We start from the raw sequence: 18,053 nt of genomic DNA, 5'->3' as shown, positions 1-18,053 counted from the left end.
AGTTACAAGTGTGATCTTTAATTATGACATATTTAAAATCTTTGCACCACTTTTTAAAAGTTTGTCTTTGTTTACAGGACTAAGATCAAGGGTTCAAATGAATATTTCAAGTGTAAAAAATTTTCATATTAAAACCTGCAAGATCTGTATTCTATCTTTTCATCTTAGTGCACGTTTTCATATAAATAATTACAGACTTTTGTTGCTGGCTATTTTTTGCTCCCTTGTGGAAAGAGCATTTTGATTATGTATGCCCCTGTGTGTGTCTGATAAATGATCTGAAATAAATATCTGACACTAGAAAACAAAAATCTCAGTGGTTCAGTGTGACTTTGTTAAAAGTCGGATCTACTCTAGCTTTAGTGAGCATTATGAAAATTACAATGCAAGGTCTCAGCTATTTTCAGTAGATTTCAGAGAACCATAAACTTTTGTTCCACTGGCAGCTCTAAGCTTATGCTGAATTTTGGAAATGCTAATTAGTTAAATTTATAAAAAAATAACAAGTTGAAAAACATGTTAAGGGCTTCCACCATAACACTGTAAAAGATTAGAAGAGTCATTAGCAAATACATTGGATAAAAGTTAATCAGAGAGACTTCAGAGATGAAATAAAATTAGTCGGAGGTCAAACAGTGGGTAGACTGGGCTTTGAGAGTCCTGTCCTTGCCAAGAGGGAGGCTGTGGTTGGAGTCCCTGACCAACCACCTCCTTCCAGGATTCCCAACAAGAGTGAAAATACTTTTTATGAACCAATGCAGTTAATTTCCTTTAGACAAGAAATCAAGTCAGAGGAAATGCTTATCTGGCTCTACTTCCTTGTAGTCTATTTATATTCAGAGATATGATGTGCTTCCTGCACTCACACAAATGTTTTCTATCCCTATGAAAAATATCAGACCACAACTCATACTGCTTTTTGTGCTAAGGACATCAAGGAGAGAAAAATAAGCCAGGAGGAAAGCAGTATTTTCCTTATGCTAGTTTCCAATTTATTCTGATGTAAAGATGCTCAGCTATTTATAGGCTCTTCCTGAGCTCCAGCCAGCAGGTAGGAACTTGGGTAATGGGTCTGTTACATGATGGCTCTAAATTTAACCGTGCTCTTCAGTGCACCATATCATAGCAATTTGCTGAAGGCAGTGAGCAAACTTGTTAAGACCTGGGTGTAATGGACTCACTGAGGAATCACAGCTACTGAAATAATATCATTAACAGCCCAGAAATCCTCTAACAGTGGTTCTGCAATGTCTGACCAAGTAGCAAGCCCTGCGCTCACTGGCATACCCACACTGTAGTCTTCAAAATGATTGCCATTATCTAATGTCAGATCATGTGAAGATCCTCTGAGAGGACAACCTTTCAAGGAAACTGGGAAAATTTAAGTTATACCATCTTAAAGTAGTTCAGTAGCACAGTAATATGCATAGAGAAGTAGAACAAGATGTTTTGTTTAACTGTCTAGCAGCCTGGGTCATCTGCAAGGTCAATGATGAATAAAATGAGCACCATAAGGTACCAATAAGGGTATCAAAACACTGCAGGAAGGTAAACATTGTTTTACCAGCACTGTAGAGAGGCAGTAGAAAACACTTATCAAACCCAAGAACTGCTGTATAAAAGAAGAGAAATGTAAAGATTTGAAAGTCCTTTCCTTGCTGGCTTTAGCAAAACTCCCTGGCACCAAGAAAATCTGAGAAATAGCTTTTCTCAAGCAATGTCCTGAGCTTTTCTGAAACCAGTTAAAACTGATTGGCTGCCTTTAATTTTAGAAGCAAGTAGATAATAATTAGTTTGGCAAAAACCTTTAACGGCTGGGGTTTTCTATTTTCATCTGCTTTTGCTTTCATGGAAACCCACCCTCTCAGTCACTGGAGAAGCACCCAGGAGCATTCTGCTGAGCCGGGGAATTCTCTGTTCCCCTCCAGGGAACTACAGATGCTTTGTTGTTTAAGTTAATTAAAAAATGGACTATTTTAATCATATGGAAGTGTTATCCTTATACAATGATACGAGCAGGATTAAGATAAAAGTCAGTCTGTAATCTAGCATTTATTATTTGCAGCAACCAATTCTGTAACGGTTCATGTTCAACTGTGAGGCAGTGGCTCAGCCACCTGCCCTGGCTCTGAATCCTGAGGTTCTCTTTATCTTTTCTGCCTTTCTCCTTGTAGTAAATCTATTATCACTCACATTTTAATTCCTAACAGTGGCAGAGCATTCCTGGTACACAAGCAATAAGAGCAGTATTTCACTGTAACCTTGGACTAGCCAAAACAACACAAATCATTTTGCCCCAAGGCCATTAAAATGTCTCTCAAACACAGCATTAACTTTAAACCCTGGTTTCAGTCTACACGTTATCTAGGCAGTCCCTCCTGTATAACTCAGCAGAATCAATAAACACCACCTAACATTTCCCCATGCTATGTGGAGCATGCTAGATGATGTGCCTTACCTAACACTTTTACGTGAGATGTAATTTACAACCTATGCATCTACACAAAGGACTTCACCAGGAAGGTGAAACTAGCAGGCTTCATGTCAGCCAACAGCGAATGGCAGTTTGGGTGGTGAGTCAATACTGTTTGATCAGGGGGAAAATGGGAAATGAAGCAAGCAGAAGGAATTCAGAATGGTGAATAAAGCCAATTTTGGCATTGAATTTGCAATCATGGAGATTTTCCCAAATGTAAAGGAATTAGGGCAAAATAACCTGGAGATTCAAATACACTCAGTGCTGTGTCCTCTTTGCTTAGAGGGGCTGCATCTGAATATAGCAACAATCAAGCTTCATTTCATAAATTCATATCCTGTGGACACTAGTTCTTTAAATTACCTATTTTAAAATTGCCTTTATGTACTATTTAAGCTCAGTTGAGACAGAGTTCTAGCAAAATTTTATTAGCTTCCTGGCAATTAAAATCCTTTACAATCTCATGCTAGGCCAGAAGTGCTCCACATCTGCCTAATGCAAAATAGTCTGTATGTCCTGTGGCCACAAGGCCAGCTAACTGGCCGGACCTTCTCTGTTGGTACCACTGTGGGCACAATCACATGGATGTGCTGTGCCCACACAGCAAACCTGGTGCTTCCTGGAAAGCATCAGAGCAGGATAAATTTTGAGTGATTGGAGGAAATAATCAACACAGGTGACTAAACTGCAAGAGGTGGCTCAACAGACCCAAAACATTCATCATCTCAGTTTCTACCATGAGTATTTTTATGTTCAGTTAACAAGATAGTGAGGGATTCAAAAGATAAATGCTCTTCCTTGCTGAATTCAGAAGGGACTTTTCTTCTCCTTGGCATTTCACTAGAACACCTGAGTGAATTTTCATAGTAGCTGTGAAGGAATTGCTCATCTCTGCTGAGGTCAAGCCCAGTATTAGCTCATAAAATAGTTATCACAGCATTTGTCAGTCATCTGATAGCTTCTGCTAATTGTAAAACTCACTAAACAAAACTGGAAATGAAGAGAAAATGATCAGCAATGGTTCCTCTCAGCCAAAGCTGTGGCCTATTTAACAAAAGATGTTTGGATGTGTGCGTTTTTAGTGAGTGGTCTGAATCAAATCAGTGGATAAATAGATGACATAAAAGAAGCACCGTCAATACAACAGCTGCCATCAAAAGTGAATTAAAATGTGATAAAGATATAAATGGTGTTTTCAGACAGTTACATGGGGCCAAACACAATCATCATTGTTCATGCAGCTGAGCCAAGAGAAGTCGGGATGTTTGTGGTGGAGAGAAGGAACTGGTGTCCCTCACAGATGCTCTGCAGAGCCCTCCGGATGCTGCTCTAGAGGACACCCAGAGAGTGCTATTTCCTGCACAGAAATGCATGGGGGGCAGTGAATTGGCTGCACTATTTATGTAATTAGATCATTCTTGTACGAGTGTTTTTGTCTGCCATGGTCTTTTCCTTTCCGAGTTTAATTGGGCAGTGAATGTGTTTTCTGAAGCATAGAAGCTTGTCAGGTAAGGACTAATCTAAAGGGCACAGTCAACAACTTTGATGACGATGATTACAATAATAGTAATAACAACAAGAAAAACAGTAATAATCATAAGTGGTTTGAGTATACTAAACCAAAAATATTTTCATTCTCTATGCAATTAATTACATTTTGTAAATTAATTCTGTAAGATTCACACTGGTAACAAACTGCCACCACAAAAATAAAGAAAAAGCCTAAGTCTGAAAAAAATTACCATTATTTATTTATGTTTACACTAAAGGTGATAAACACTATCTGGCTTTGTTTTCAATAAACATCACTGAGACACTTAGACCATGAATTTGTTAAGTAAAACAACCTTACTAGTGACCTTACTAGTTCAGAAAGTGTAATAGAGGTTGCTGGGTCAATGATTCACTAACCTGATGGCTTAGGGCAAGGCAGGACATGATATGAACACCTTTTTGGAACCATTATGCCAAAGACCTGCATCCAAATCAATGACCTTTACTCATATTCTAATCAAAAGCAATTAAATACATGTTTAAACTTGGTTTCTCTGTCACACTTACCAGGGACTGTGAAATCAACCAGCACTGAACATAGACTGTAAACAAATGAAGCCATGTGGAAGCTCTTGGCATGTGGACTGCACATGCAATTTACCTCTTAAAAATGATGACAGCATAAATATAAAGTCATCACAGATGATCTCTTCAGTAAAGTACAGATGATGGTCTGATTGATTTAAGAAGCTAAAGAAATTTGAAGTGTAGACAGGGGTGCTTACAGAACCAGCAAATAAAGTTGCCAGGGTGGAAAGTGAGTTGAACAAAACTGGAGAAATAATTTTTCTTACTTGTTTTAGTCATTATATGATTTAAGTTTGCCAATAAAATATTTTTGCAGGTAAAAAGCAGAAAGTTTAACATTTTATTTTCTTTCAGAGACGATAGAAAATAGGGACAAAAAGGGTACTGAAAGAAAATCACCTGAGTGATGTATCTGTACCCTGAGTTAGTGGGATTTTGTCCTCACCAAAAAGCCCTGAATAGTTGAATACTAATAATACTATTACTTCAGTAATAGTTTAACCATGTTAAAACCAATAGCTATGCATGTTTGTAGTTGCTATAGGGTTATGTTAGATATTAAGGAAGACTGATAAGCTGCAACTGTATCACTTGTGATTCCATTCAATTGGTTTTATCCATCTGGAACCCTGTAGGCTTTATCCTTGACAAATTTTGTAATCATCAATAGACTTGGTAGTCTGATGGATGTTTAGACAAAATAAGTTGGAACAATGGCAGGGGCAATAGAATCAGATGGCAGAGAAGTGACTGGATGATGTGAAACAAGCTACCCTAGATGCAGCAGGGGAAAAGGGTCATTTTTACTCTAGGGCTCAAATGCTTCTTTTCCAGACCAACATACAGCTCATAACATGAGTGACCCATCTTTTTGATAATACCTACTAGGATTTTCCTGAGAGGACAAACAAGGTCCATCTGGCAAGATCACAAAGCACTCTCCCAAATTAATACCTACTACTAACCCCCCCCCCCCCCCCCCCCCCCCCCCCAAATGTTTTTAATGACAGTTGATGTCCTAGACGCATACTTTACGTCACGTCAAGCCATTTTTCTAGAAATAGCAGGGACTATCTGTTCCATGCAGCAAACATACCTAAGGAATTTCTAGTGTCGAGACTGTTATGCAGGCACTGGAGATCAGCTTTGCTTGTGCATGCTGCATCTTTGATATTAATAATGCTCCCAGAGAACAACACCTTTGCCAGCTCAGTAGTAGCGTCAGTGCCCACCAGAACTTTAGGGGTAGGGTTTTGTTATTTTATTTAATACCAACAGAATTTTTCTGCATCATGAGTTTCCTGCGTGATGTTTCATTTGTCACGGCGAACGCACACTCAAACTGTTTCAAGCATGCCATGGTCCTGTCACAGGCTTTCTGTATTTCCTTTTATCAGTGCTGGGAATTCTGGCATGATCACCACTAAGCTAACAGAAAGGTATTTCAGAAGACTTGCAGAAAGTATAAAACAAATGAAAAAGTTAACTTTTCTTGCATGGACACTGTGATAGTTTTAGGCTATGCCTTTAAAATTTAGCTGCAGATTTTTGAGCAGAAAAGTAGAAAAATATATTGGATGTAAAAAGGAAAATAAAAGATTATTCTAAAAAAATTTGTAGCATAAGTGTCTGGAATAAGAGAAGCTGTATCATAACAATCCTTCACATTTCATTTCCATTCCCATTCCTTTTCTCTTCTCTTCTGATCTTGGCTGTTGTTGCTTTGCTTGGGAGATAACATGCTTTGGGCTGACCTTGGGATAAGTCTAACCCACTGCTTCCTCTCAACTCCTCACTCTCTCTCTTGGGACAGGGGGGCTTGGGGGGGGGGGGGGGGGGGGGGAGGGGGAGCGCAGTGAAACAGACTTCTCTGGTCCTCTGACTGGGGGGTTTCCATGTTGTTTGCCAATTGTAGATATTTGTATAATATTGTAAATACTGTATATTTTGTACATATTCATTGCATTCCATTGTAGAGTGTAGTTTTTGCTTGTAAATACAGCTTCATTTGCTTCTAACTGAGTTAATCTGGCTGAAGTTAATGCTGGGGAGAAACTTCAAATCACCACAGACACTGATGGGTTTCAAAGTTTACCTCACAGTTCATGATTCCTAAATGAGATGTTGTATACTTTTACAACTTCCTTTTTGATCAGCTATTTCTTAAGTTCACTGTAGTCCTTTGTAGGATAATGAAGTAATGCCTATATAAAGGTGGTAATTCCATCATGAGATCCCAATGACTAAGACAGGAAATCATCCTTGTCAAAATGAGCTGTATCAGACAGCAGTGCAGGGAGCTGATAACACAGAGCTACTGAGAAGTTAATTTCCTAGGTGTTCATGCAATTTTTTATTATTATTTTTTTTTTTATTTTAGTACTGTATTATATGGCACCTTTTGCATTTCATTTCAGATTCTGTTTTGCACTAAAACAAAGCACATATATGAAATGACCATAATTCAGCTAGATTCAATCAGGGCAAGACAGTTTGGCATTAAAATCATTGAAAAAATTGCACATCACGTATTTGCCTGGAAAGGCAGTTTTGCTGGCAACTGAAAGTAAGGATTAATGACTGACTCAAAGTAAAATCTGTTGGCTTTGTGAACCCAACTTTTGCCAAAGTTCTTTATCATGATTTTGTGGAAGAGAGAGTCCAAACTCACATGTTGGGTTTTTTTTTTTTCAAAATAAAGCAAAAAACCAACCAACCCAAACCAACAAAAAACCAACAACGAACCTTTTTGAACCCTTGTTCTTTACTTGTAAGACTAATGGTTTCATCTTTAAAAAATGGAGTTTAAGTGCCAAATATTTGAAGACTTGTTCCCTCTCAAACTGATTTTTTTTTTAATCTTAAAAGATAGCCCTTCCTCCAAAATTTATTTTGGCTTAATATAAAATAGTAGAAGAGTTAGATTGTTTAGAAAGTGGCAGGGGCACAGTCGCTAATTTGCTCTGCTAATAACAGAGGATCTTTGTGAAAAGGGCACACACCTTGAAGGGAAAGCAATTTCGGAGTGCTGCCTTGCAAACATCATGCATTTGTACAGTACATGGTACTGTCAAAACCATGTTGTTGCCAGAGAAGCATTCATAACAAAACTGAGGAGTGGAGCTTTCCTTGCCAGGCTATTCCCATTTTCAAATACTATTTGAAATTATCTGGCTATACTACAAAATGATGAGAGAGCTATAGAACAAAGTTTTTCAATTAACAGTTTTCATGCTGTCACACAGAGAAGAACCTGGAGGCCAAGCTGGGTGTGGATACCCATCATAGCACCTTGAGCTTGATGTCTGACTGTGGAGGAAGGGGAAGAGCATGCAGTTGCTGAACAGTGCATGCAGGGCAGGCATAGGCCCCCCACACCACAGCTACAGGAGCACATGATTGGAGAGAAGACCCAAGGAGCAATGTATGAGCAGCCCTGGCATTGCTCCCTTAAAGCCTTTCCTATTCTGCCCATGGGATTGCATAGGTTTTTTTCTTCCTGCATTTAGCTCAGTCAGTCAGCACTATGAGTCACCTTCCACGATAGTGCCCTACACAAGTGACAGATTGTCTTTGTCCCTGAAGAAGTCCAGGGAGGCAGCTAACAGGAATAGCCAGAGATTTGGAGTGAGAAATGGAGAACATTTCAGCTAATGAATCAGACTAACTTTGGGTGGCAGCTGAGTCCAGAGGCTTTTCTGCAATATCCTTCAGTTCCAAGATGCTGAACTAAATGTTTTAGCCTGAAGGAGCCCAAAGGCATTGATTTAAATATCTCAATTAACAACCCTACTGAACATTAAGGAAACTGTTAGATTTTGTCTTCCAGACATCAGTGTTTGGTCTTGGAGAAGCGTAGCCATGCATGATTAAGACGTCGGAGGTAAATGAAATTTGCTGCACACTTCAGCAGGGAGTGCATGAATGTAAACATCAGCCCAGTCCTGGACCAAAATGCAGTATTACCAGTCCTGAGTGAATGCTGGGTGGCAGACAAGTTGCTCTCATTCAGAAAGGATAACTGCACATTAGTGTTGTTCTGTGTGCTGTAGGCCTCACTAATTACCTTTTCACCCTCATTAAACCTTCATTTAAGTGCACCTTTGCAACCCTGCCTCCCTTTAATGGGCAAGACTACCAAATCAGTGGGCCATGAAGGAAATGACACAGAATATCAACTACTGAGAAATTCCTTAGGGTATTACCCTTCCTGACCACACAGTTTAAAAGGATCTAGGATTTATGGTGAAATCAGGACCCTTTCCTAGTCCTCATCTGCTTATAAACCTGCAAATATAAAATTCCATCTGATAATTAGCGGTGAGAGAAACCAAAGGGTATGCACTTTGATGTGGTCAAAGCCGTGTGATGAATTCAATACACAGCTACCCCCAAAAGATTACAGCTTAAAGCGTTCTGTGGCCGACAAAAAGTGTTAAACACTCTTTTAAAAAAGGCAGTTCCTTGGCTGAATCCCTAAATAGGTTTATGATTAAATCGGGCATTTGGGGATAAGCTGGAAACTGGCAAATGCCAGGTTTAGATTTATGATGCTAAAGCCAAGCACTGCTGAGCTCAGCAGCAGTCCCCCGGCTCATGCCGTTTTTTATCAGTTACAAAACCAATCTACTGGGTATTTCAAGCTCAACACAGGCACATGGGGAAACGTGACACATTTTGAACTTCAGGCTGAAATTTTATTTGTTCAGGAGGGCATCCACCCCTCTCCTGCTCCTCCATACTGGGGATTTTACTGGTTCCTACTGGTACAAGTGAAGGTATCCAGTCATGTAGAGTATTTCCTACTCTCTCTGCTCTCAGAGGGTTTTTATGTGATCATCCCCAGCTGATAGGAATTAAAGCTACCAGTGAAATTTTAACTCTAATTCTGATGCTTCTGGGAGTCTGCACCATTCTGTAATTCACCTGCAGCAGACTCCAGCCACTGAGCTGTGACAGCAAACATTTACCTACCACCCCATTCAGCTTACACTGCTGTTAAGCATGCTGGGTCACTGCAAGAACAATCCATAGAAGATTTGAATTTTTCCTGAAAAGCAAAATTCTTCCAGCACTGCAAACTTGCAGCACTGTAAAAGTCACCTGCCCTTGGGCAAGTGGCACATCCTAGCAGACCAAAGGAGCTGCTCCCCTTTCACGGGGTGACTCCCACTGCAGGGGAGCTCCAGGCTACTTTTCACTGGAGGTGCCCAATATTTATGCAATAATTCAGTTATGCAATAATTCAGCTACATTTTTCTGGCTTTAAAAAAACAGTTATGAAAAATAAAAAGGATAGATCCCAAACCTTAGAATTGTCAACACCACAGTCAATTGCAGGGTGGCAGGTTATGATGACCTCAGTCAAATGAACAAATTTAAGTGACATACTTCTGCACCTTCCAGGATTTTGATTTACAATCCATTAAAAAAACCAAGCTGCTTGCCAAGCTACCTGACAACTCTTATTTCCAGCTGAGACTTCCAGAGTCTAATAACACATCTGCTGAGGTACTTTTGGAGAATTACTTTTTTAAAAATAGGAGTATGATTTGGAAACACATATCCAGGGGTCAACAGAGAAAGCAGGCTATATTTCCTGCTTGCTTTTATATTGAACCATTTACATCATAAAACCATTTTTCCTTCGTATTTTGAACACTAAGATATGAGCTAACAAATCGTGTTCCAAATTTGCCCTCAGACCAAGCCACAACTTCTGCCATAATTTATAGCCACAACCATACAGTGAAATGTGCAACACCTTACAGCAGGTATTTTAAGCAGCACAACACACAACCACACTGCTAATGAGCTGAAGAGCATTCAGTGTTGGTCTGCCCTGCACGTTGTTTGCACAGATGTGTTTAAAACACCATTACCCAATCATAAATGATTTTAAATCCTGGACATGTTCTAAGTTTGTTTTGTTTATAAACAGTAATTACACTTCAGAGAGAGAACAAGAGATGATAATGTTATCCATCAAATTACAGAACAAGTGAAAAACCCCAAACGCCAAACATGACTATGCCTCCCATCATCAGAATATCCACCCAAGTTTCTACTTTCCAAAGTTTAGATGAGTTCTAGATTAGGAGAGGAATAAATGTGCTGCATGTTTAGAAAAAAAAATTTAATCCCTCTTGTCAAGTAGAACTTTGAGCAGAAAAGTAAACCTGAACTTGAGGGCCATTTTCCTTTGCAGAAATTACTTTTTTACACTGTCCCGGGGAAATGAAGAAGCTGAACTTACCCAGGGAAAACTGAAGGACAGATGCAGTAGTTGTGTTAAGCCCAGCGGTGGTCTACAGGAAGAAAAACAGAGGTTGTGTTAGATCAGCAAAACAATACATTCATCACTTGTTTTAATCTGAAAGCATGCAAAATCTCTGGAAACCAGCTCTCCAGTGCATAAAATTATGAATTGCAAACCCTTTCAGGACATTTCTGTTATGTCATTTTAGTTATTGGGAGGCAATACCTTTCTTCCATTGCCTTAATCTAAGAGCAGTTATGTGAAATGCTGGCACTTGACCAGTGTTTAGAAGACTGAAAACCCAAGAGATTTAGTCTGTATTTAGTTTCAGTCTGTACAGACAGAATGGTTAGAAAGGTTTTTCACTGATTCTTGCATAGAACAACAACAAATAATTATCACAAATAATAAAAATAACATAAAGTAATAAAAAGAAATATTAATGAGATAGAACCTAAGTCTTCAACAGCTAAGCAAACAAAACCTTGCATAATGTATACAACAAGATTTTGTAGTAGCATTTGCACACTGTTGGCATCCAACCGAGTTCTAGAAGCAGGTAGATAACACTGAGCAACTCACTCTGTATTCAGCTCACCACCCTCCTTTGAGGCCTTTCTTTTTCCCTTCTTTCAATGCCCCCACATTTCAGTAGTTCAAATTAGGACTGTTTTTCTGAAGATCTTGCAAGATAAAAAGCACTAGTGTGTTGTGAAGAACACTCTCTTATTTTCAATTTATTTTGAAAGGCAGACAACAATACTGCTGCATAACAAGCAAGGCAGAAGTACTGCCTAAAAAACACTGCCTCATCTGGTCGTTTTGTCAAAGAGCTGTAACAGTTTAGCAAGCAGAAAGCCAAATTGGAGAATCACCCCAAAAAGAAGACACTAGAATTTTCATTCATCCAACTCACCAAAAGACCCAACCAAGATACAATTTATGTTTATAAACAGATTTGAAGCTACATTGAAGATGGAAAAATGTAGAAGCTGCAAGACAATGCCAGACAGTACATTTACACAATCATAAAAGAAGTTATCTAACTGGAAGAATAAAGACAGCAAAAATGTTGAATAAAGTAATCTGATACTGTTGCCAGTGATACTTGCATCCTAGATTTCAAGACCTTGGAGTTGTCTTCCCATGTCAGACCCTGTGCATTGCTGTAATTCCCATGAGAGCAGCGAGAGGCTCTTCCATCAGATGCGCTCCTCATGCTCTGCCTCTGCACACCACGTCATCCTGTCAGCATGTCACAGAGAACTTAAATTTCTGAGCAAATACAGCCCCAGAAGCAAGGTCCTGGGGCTAGAAGGATTTGACTGCCAGAGCTCAGCTGGGAATCTGCATGGAGGCAGCTCCAAGTTCCTCCTGCTTTGCTACTCTGAGTAATGTAGAGGAAACCCAAGAGTAGTCATTTAAAAAAAAAAAATTGGTGATCTGCAAAATATAGATATACTTTTGAGGTCCTGGACACTAAACTAATTTTGTTATAAAGTCAGCACCCAGGTAAAGACTAGGCTGGAGATGCTGCATTCTTTCAAGCACCTATTAACTCTGGCAGTATTACAAATGCAATTTCATCAGCATTTGGTATTGATGAATAGTACAATTTCTGCATCATTTCCCTGAGCCATGTAGTGAGAGATTAAGGTATTCCTGAACTCCTTAATTATCTGCTATGCAGATAGATATGCAAACCACTGAGAGGATCTCTCTGATATCTGAAGTCCTTTATTACCTGGTGTATCACCACACTGCATGGAACAAAAGCTAGTCCTAAATGGAAATGTCTTCTGACAGTTTTTTGGACTCCCACTGACATAGAATAAACATTATCTCTCAGTAACCTGTATTTGTTTTTCAGCCTTTGGAGACTTCCAAATCTTTACAGATCTATATTCAGAAAGTATATTCAAATGTATATGATGTCCTAGCTGATGGGTCCCTCCATTCCCTCCAACGTACAATCAGCAGGTTTTGAGTTAAATCAGCTCAAACAGGTGATTTCTATTACACCAATAGTGCTTTCCCTTCCAGGTCAGTTTCAACCTGGATTCATGTTCTGGTGTGCATTGCCATGCAGACCACCAATGCTCACATGAATGCCACCTCTCCTCCCAGTGGACAGGTGGTCATACAGAAGAGTGAAAAGGACTGGACTTCTTCCAGTGTCACTGTGTACCCAGCTGAAGTATTCATGAAATGAAGTCTTTGAAAATAGTGGTGGAGACCTGCATGAGTTGGCAGGAGGTTTTGACGTGCTCTTTCTTTTCTACATGCCATTACATATGGCTAGGAACTTCATAGAAATAGTAAAGACTGAGATCTTCACTGAGATGCAGCAGTGCTTTAAGGCACTGCATAGAAGTTTAGCAAACTTCCATCACAGCTATTAATGTTCTGTAACTAAGCAGATTCAATGGGATGGAGTCCCAGAGCTTTACAACCATCTCAAGCAACAAATTTTGAAACTGTAAAAAATTGACACTGTAGGTACTAAAAGTTTACTTAAAATACACTTTTCCTCTTTTTGGAATATTGCTAACAGGTAATTTTAGTCTTTAAACAAAACCAGGCATTTACCTAACTGCTTTGAAAATGTAGTCACATTTCCACTTAAGGCCCATCTGTCAGTATGGATTCAGTATGAGGTACCACGCTTAGCATGCCAAATGATACCATGCTTTCTGACTTATTATAGTAGTTTACATTTGATTAATTACATTGTGCAAGTTCTAATTAGAAAACCAATCCATTTATCACTGTGCAATGGCTCATATTGCCAAAGAATATCATGTATCAGTTATCAGGGAAAAGGCATTCATGCAGACTTATGAGAGAGGATATTGTGAACCATTTTGGTTACTGCTTTAGGAAGAAAGCATCAGACTTACTAAAAACCCTTTGCAAAGTTTTGCAAAGGACTGCTAAGTTCAGACACTACAGAAGAGGGTGGCAGGGAGCCTTTGCAGCTATTTTCCTCTGCTTGCAATATCTCTGCCAGTATTTGTCTGTAGGATTTTGTCAGTGGTAAATTCCCACTAACAGACACAGACAGTTGCCATTGAAAACCCTCTGCCTGCAGGAACAAGCAGCTGCTGGGAGTTAGGAGAAGAGAGGGAGGTAGAGGAAGCAAACCAGCAGCTGTCACAGCTGTTGATACAATAAATTTTGCAACTTCAACTCTTCTTGACTTAGTATTTTAAAGCAATAGTGTAGCACTAGGAGTCATGAACAAGAACAGAGATTTCCAGAGTTGTTTCAAGCAGGAACAGAACAGGCTTCAAATAGTAGAGGTAGCAGAGTAAAATGTGTGATGGTTGGAAAAATGAAATGGGTTTTAAAATTTCTTACAGGAAGAAATATATTGTGAAATCACTGAAGCATGAGAAAAAAGTCAGAAACAAGTTGGTTCTAAGAAAATAAGGTTTCAACCAAGACTATCTTCAAAAATAAAACTAGATCAGACTTGTGACATGATCTATGCCACTAAGCATGTTCCTTCAGAAGAATTTGGTTTCTTCACAACATTAACATGATATTTCTAAATACTTTCATTATTGGGTTGTTGAGTCCTTATAAGCATGATGACTTTTCCAGCTCATTTACATCACGCCACTTCTGCATCATGATAAATGTTTCCAAGTTCCTGATGCCATAGCAGTGCTATTTTACTACATGTTAAGAACTGATAGTCGAACATGGGGGTTTGAAGCCAGTTTGTGATTATCAAGGATAGTCTAAATTAGATATCAGTAGAGAGAAGGTAATTAATTACTGACATTTCAAACCCCTCAGACCTTGGATCCTGGGTTTGCTAAACACCATAAAGAGATTGTTTTCCATGGAGTGTTACCTATGTTCAATGCCATAACTAAAAATGAGTTTAAAACTTGGATAAAATATCCCAGTGGCGTGACTTCATTTTCCCACAGGACATGAAAAAATGTGTCTCTTCTCAAGGTAGTTAATGAGGCATGGTACATTCAAATAGGATTCAAAGCAGTGGAGAGGCAATTTAGCATCCCTATCAGGATTCTGGAGCTCACTGTGAGGGAAATGTCTGAGTTTCTTTGTTTTCCATAAAACCTCTAATTTAGTTTTATACGTGTTTATGACTTCCAGTAAGCACATCAGCAACTGCATTTGTGGAATTCTGTTCTCAGTTAAGGATGTAAAATTAATGCTGTTAGAAGAATTGTCTCTCTCTGAAATGAAGATGCCTGGCCAAAACCACTTCTGTTTTGTGGCCCTCTTCCATATCTGCTCTTCAAACAGCTCTAATCAGCCTCTCCCTCCACCACTGAAACCATGAAAATTAACTTCCAATTTCATAGGCTTTGAGGTAGCCTTTTAGTTTTTCAGTTCTTTCCAAAAGTCCCATTTTATGTCCATCATTGCAGGTGGCAACCCAGCATCAGCAGGTGGGCATAGGTGAGACACCCTTCCATTAACTTTCCACACCCAGGTAATTCCAAGTTCATGCATACTGCACCAGTTGTTTCTTACTACCCCTCAGTGAAATTCATTCTGTCCCCTTCACCACGACTCAACACGTTATACAGACTTTCCCGAGACTGGCTGGTGCTTGCTCCAGGCTGCATTTAAGCCTGCAGGATGCATTGCTCACAAGTGATGTTTTACAGCCAAATTAGCATTTGACAGCAGTGACACAGATAATAATATAAGAGAAGGAAATTGAGCCTTGTGTTTCAATTTCTTTGCTGGAAATAAAAAGATAATTTTGTCAGATTGACAATGTATATCTATTTCTCTGCCTCTCCAGTACTCACTGATACTTTAGACAACTTGGATGCACACCAGATCAAGAGGTTTTCCTTTGCAACCACTGCAATAACCCTTCTATAGTTTAAAACACTGAGATGTTCCTAGAGTGATCATCCATAACCTTATCACCTTGCTAAGAGTGTCTCCGCTCAGTGCACACCAACATCCCTGCAGCTGATTCAGCCTGGAGTCCAAGCCCTGGCCTTCACTTACCAGTTCTCTGGGACCATATGGCTCGCAGAAAGTGATGGCATTGCCATGCATTATCACACCACACTGCTCTCCAACCTTACAGTTACTGCACTCAGACCTGCAGGAAGAACACACCATGTTCAAAATAGAAATCAGAAACCATATATTACCATACATTGGACTTACAAGCTGTACAATAAGACCAATATATGATAGAACTCAGGCAGATTAGACTGTTTTGTTATCGTTGTGCTTGAAGTTGAGTAACTGTACATATGATGTCCTAGAGCTGTATCTGGGAAAAGGACCTTGCAGGTAAGTACTTGCTCTCTGCAAACTTCTCACTCTCCAAAAAGGAGTGTCTCTGCAAAACATCACACCACAGGAAACCAAGCTGAACTTTTACATGCACACTTTACCTTGAGGTTACTCTTCCAGATTCCTTATTGCACATTTGATATACCATATAAAAACCACTGATATACCATACAAAACCCACTGATGCATCATACATAAACAGTCGATATACCAAATATAAACCCACCATCATGGTGTTACCATGAAGAGCAACTCAGGACAAGTTAGGTTCAGCCACCCAAAGGGTAGACTGAAGACTGCAGACCCTATGCAAAACTGGGCACTATAAGGCTCATACATGCCTGATGCTGTAACATGGGTCTTGATGCTTCTTTCTATCTGTATTTTTCATCTCTCATATTTCTAGCAACAGAGTTGCCACTCTGTTCAACTTTCAGGAGAAAATATTAAGAAAATATCAGAGAGGCTGGTAAATGATGCTGAGCCAAGTAATTACACATCTCCTGATATTAATTCAAGGATCAAGGTATCAGCTCTTGGCCTGAGCACTGGATTTTCAAAAGCTCCCAGCTCCTGACAAATTGCCTGCAATGAGACTGATCAGCATTGCCTTTGGGCATCCAAAGTGGCAAACTTTTGCTCCCAGATCAACTCCACTGTAAGCAAGGGCAGATTCACTCCAAACCTTCTTATATCTTGCCAATTTTTGACTGTACTTTGAGAAATGTATGTTTAGAGACTGAAGTGCAATGCACTTATATAAGGTGCATTTAGGCAGTTTTTCTTTGGCTTCTCCCATGCAGTGTCTCAGACATGGCCAGACTTTTTTATATGCAACATCACAAAAGTAAACACAGATGCAGCTCAGGTATAGTTTAGTAGTGTGCAGAGCTTTGAGTTTCTTATTTCTTTTCAGTCTCCAGATAATTTCTGGAGCAAATCAGATGGAAAGGAAGAAAACCCATAGAGATTGCAACTTGCTGTCGACATACATGATGATACCAATTCTCATAGATAACTGACACACACTACCAATGGATAGTTGATTCCTATACAAATTTCCTAGAACTCTTTTCATCTGCTTTCCTAATTGATGCTGTTTGTTTGTCGTCCCACCAAAATCCTAGATAGGGGAAATGAAATGTCCAGGTGCCTTGGGAGAAAGAGGCTGATAGCATTGTCAGCTACCCCATGGGGCTGGAATACCTTTTGCCTGCAGGGGCCATGCATCTGAAACATCTGAGCAAGGGAGGATGGGATGCTGTGAACCCAGGGAGTGGTTAGAAATACTTGTTGGGACTCCAGGTCTGCTCCCACAGCAGACTGGGGCTCCTCAGCACCCCTGGCTTCCCAGGGCAGCAAAGGGTGGGCAAGTTTTGGCAGAATGGGGTTAACTCTGGGCAGTGTACAATAGCCTGCAGGTCTGTCAGTGCTGAGCAGTTTTCAGATGCAGAGATGTTGTGAATAATTGATTCCACTTGTTATTTTGGGGCCCTTCAGCTGCTCCTGGGTGAATTCAGCACAGGACTGTCTTTCTGTGCCCAAATCCATTACAGAAGTCAAAGAAGAATGCCTTGTTTCTACTTTCCAATTTCTCCATTATTCTGAGATTTTATTAAAGGTCAGTTTCAGCTCCACTCCTACCCCAAAAAGTCAGATGTCAAAAATCCTCGATTTTTTCCCACTGTATGAGCATGTCAGTAAAGTCATTCAGCAAGTCACACTAACACTCAAGATTTTGAGTTAAAGCAGCAAAATTAAATCTTCTGATAATTTGTTTACAGAAGCCACAGCAGGCCCACAATTTTCTTTCTAAAGAGAAGACAATAGAGTTTGACTGAAAAGATTGTACTTATGAGAAAGTACAGAAACAGAGTTCATGAAGGACGTTTTGTCACCACCTAAAATTTCACTTAATTCCTAAACTATGAT

The 18,053-nt window shown here is 39.6% G+C and overlaps 1 protein-coding gene across 2 annotated transcripts in view; it reads right to left on the bottom strand.

Moving 5' to 3' along the window:
• Positions 1–18,053, bottom strand: part of RELN (reelin) — a 277,932-nt gene that overhangs the window by 132,334 nt on the left and 127,545 nt on the right. For both annotated transcript variants that reach the window (XM_054178701.1, XM_054178702.1), the window contains exons 7-8: positions 15,825–15,921; positions 10,815–10,866 (exon numbers count right to left, since the gene is read on the bottom strand). In XM_054178701.1, the coding sequence (XP_054034676.1) occupies positions 10,815–10,866; positions 15,825–15,921 (149 nt within the window). The remainder of the gene's footprint in view (positions 1–10,814; positions 10,867–15,824; positions 15,922–18,053) is intronic.

Source organism: Dryobates pubescens, chromosome Z (genome assembly GCF_014839835.1).
Source record: "Dryobates pubescens isolate bDryPub1 chromosome Z, bDryPub1.pri, whole genome shotgun sequence".
In the NCBI taxonomy this organism is placed as follows: Eukaryota; Metazoa; Chordata; class Aves; order Piciformes; family Picidae; genus Dryobates; species Dryobates pubescens.
Note: the sequence above shows the minus strand (reverse complement) of the source record. Positions and strands in the feature narration are given on the sequence as shown.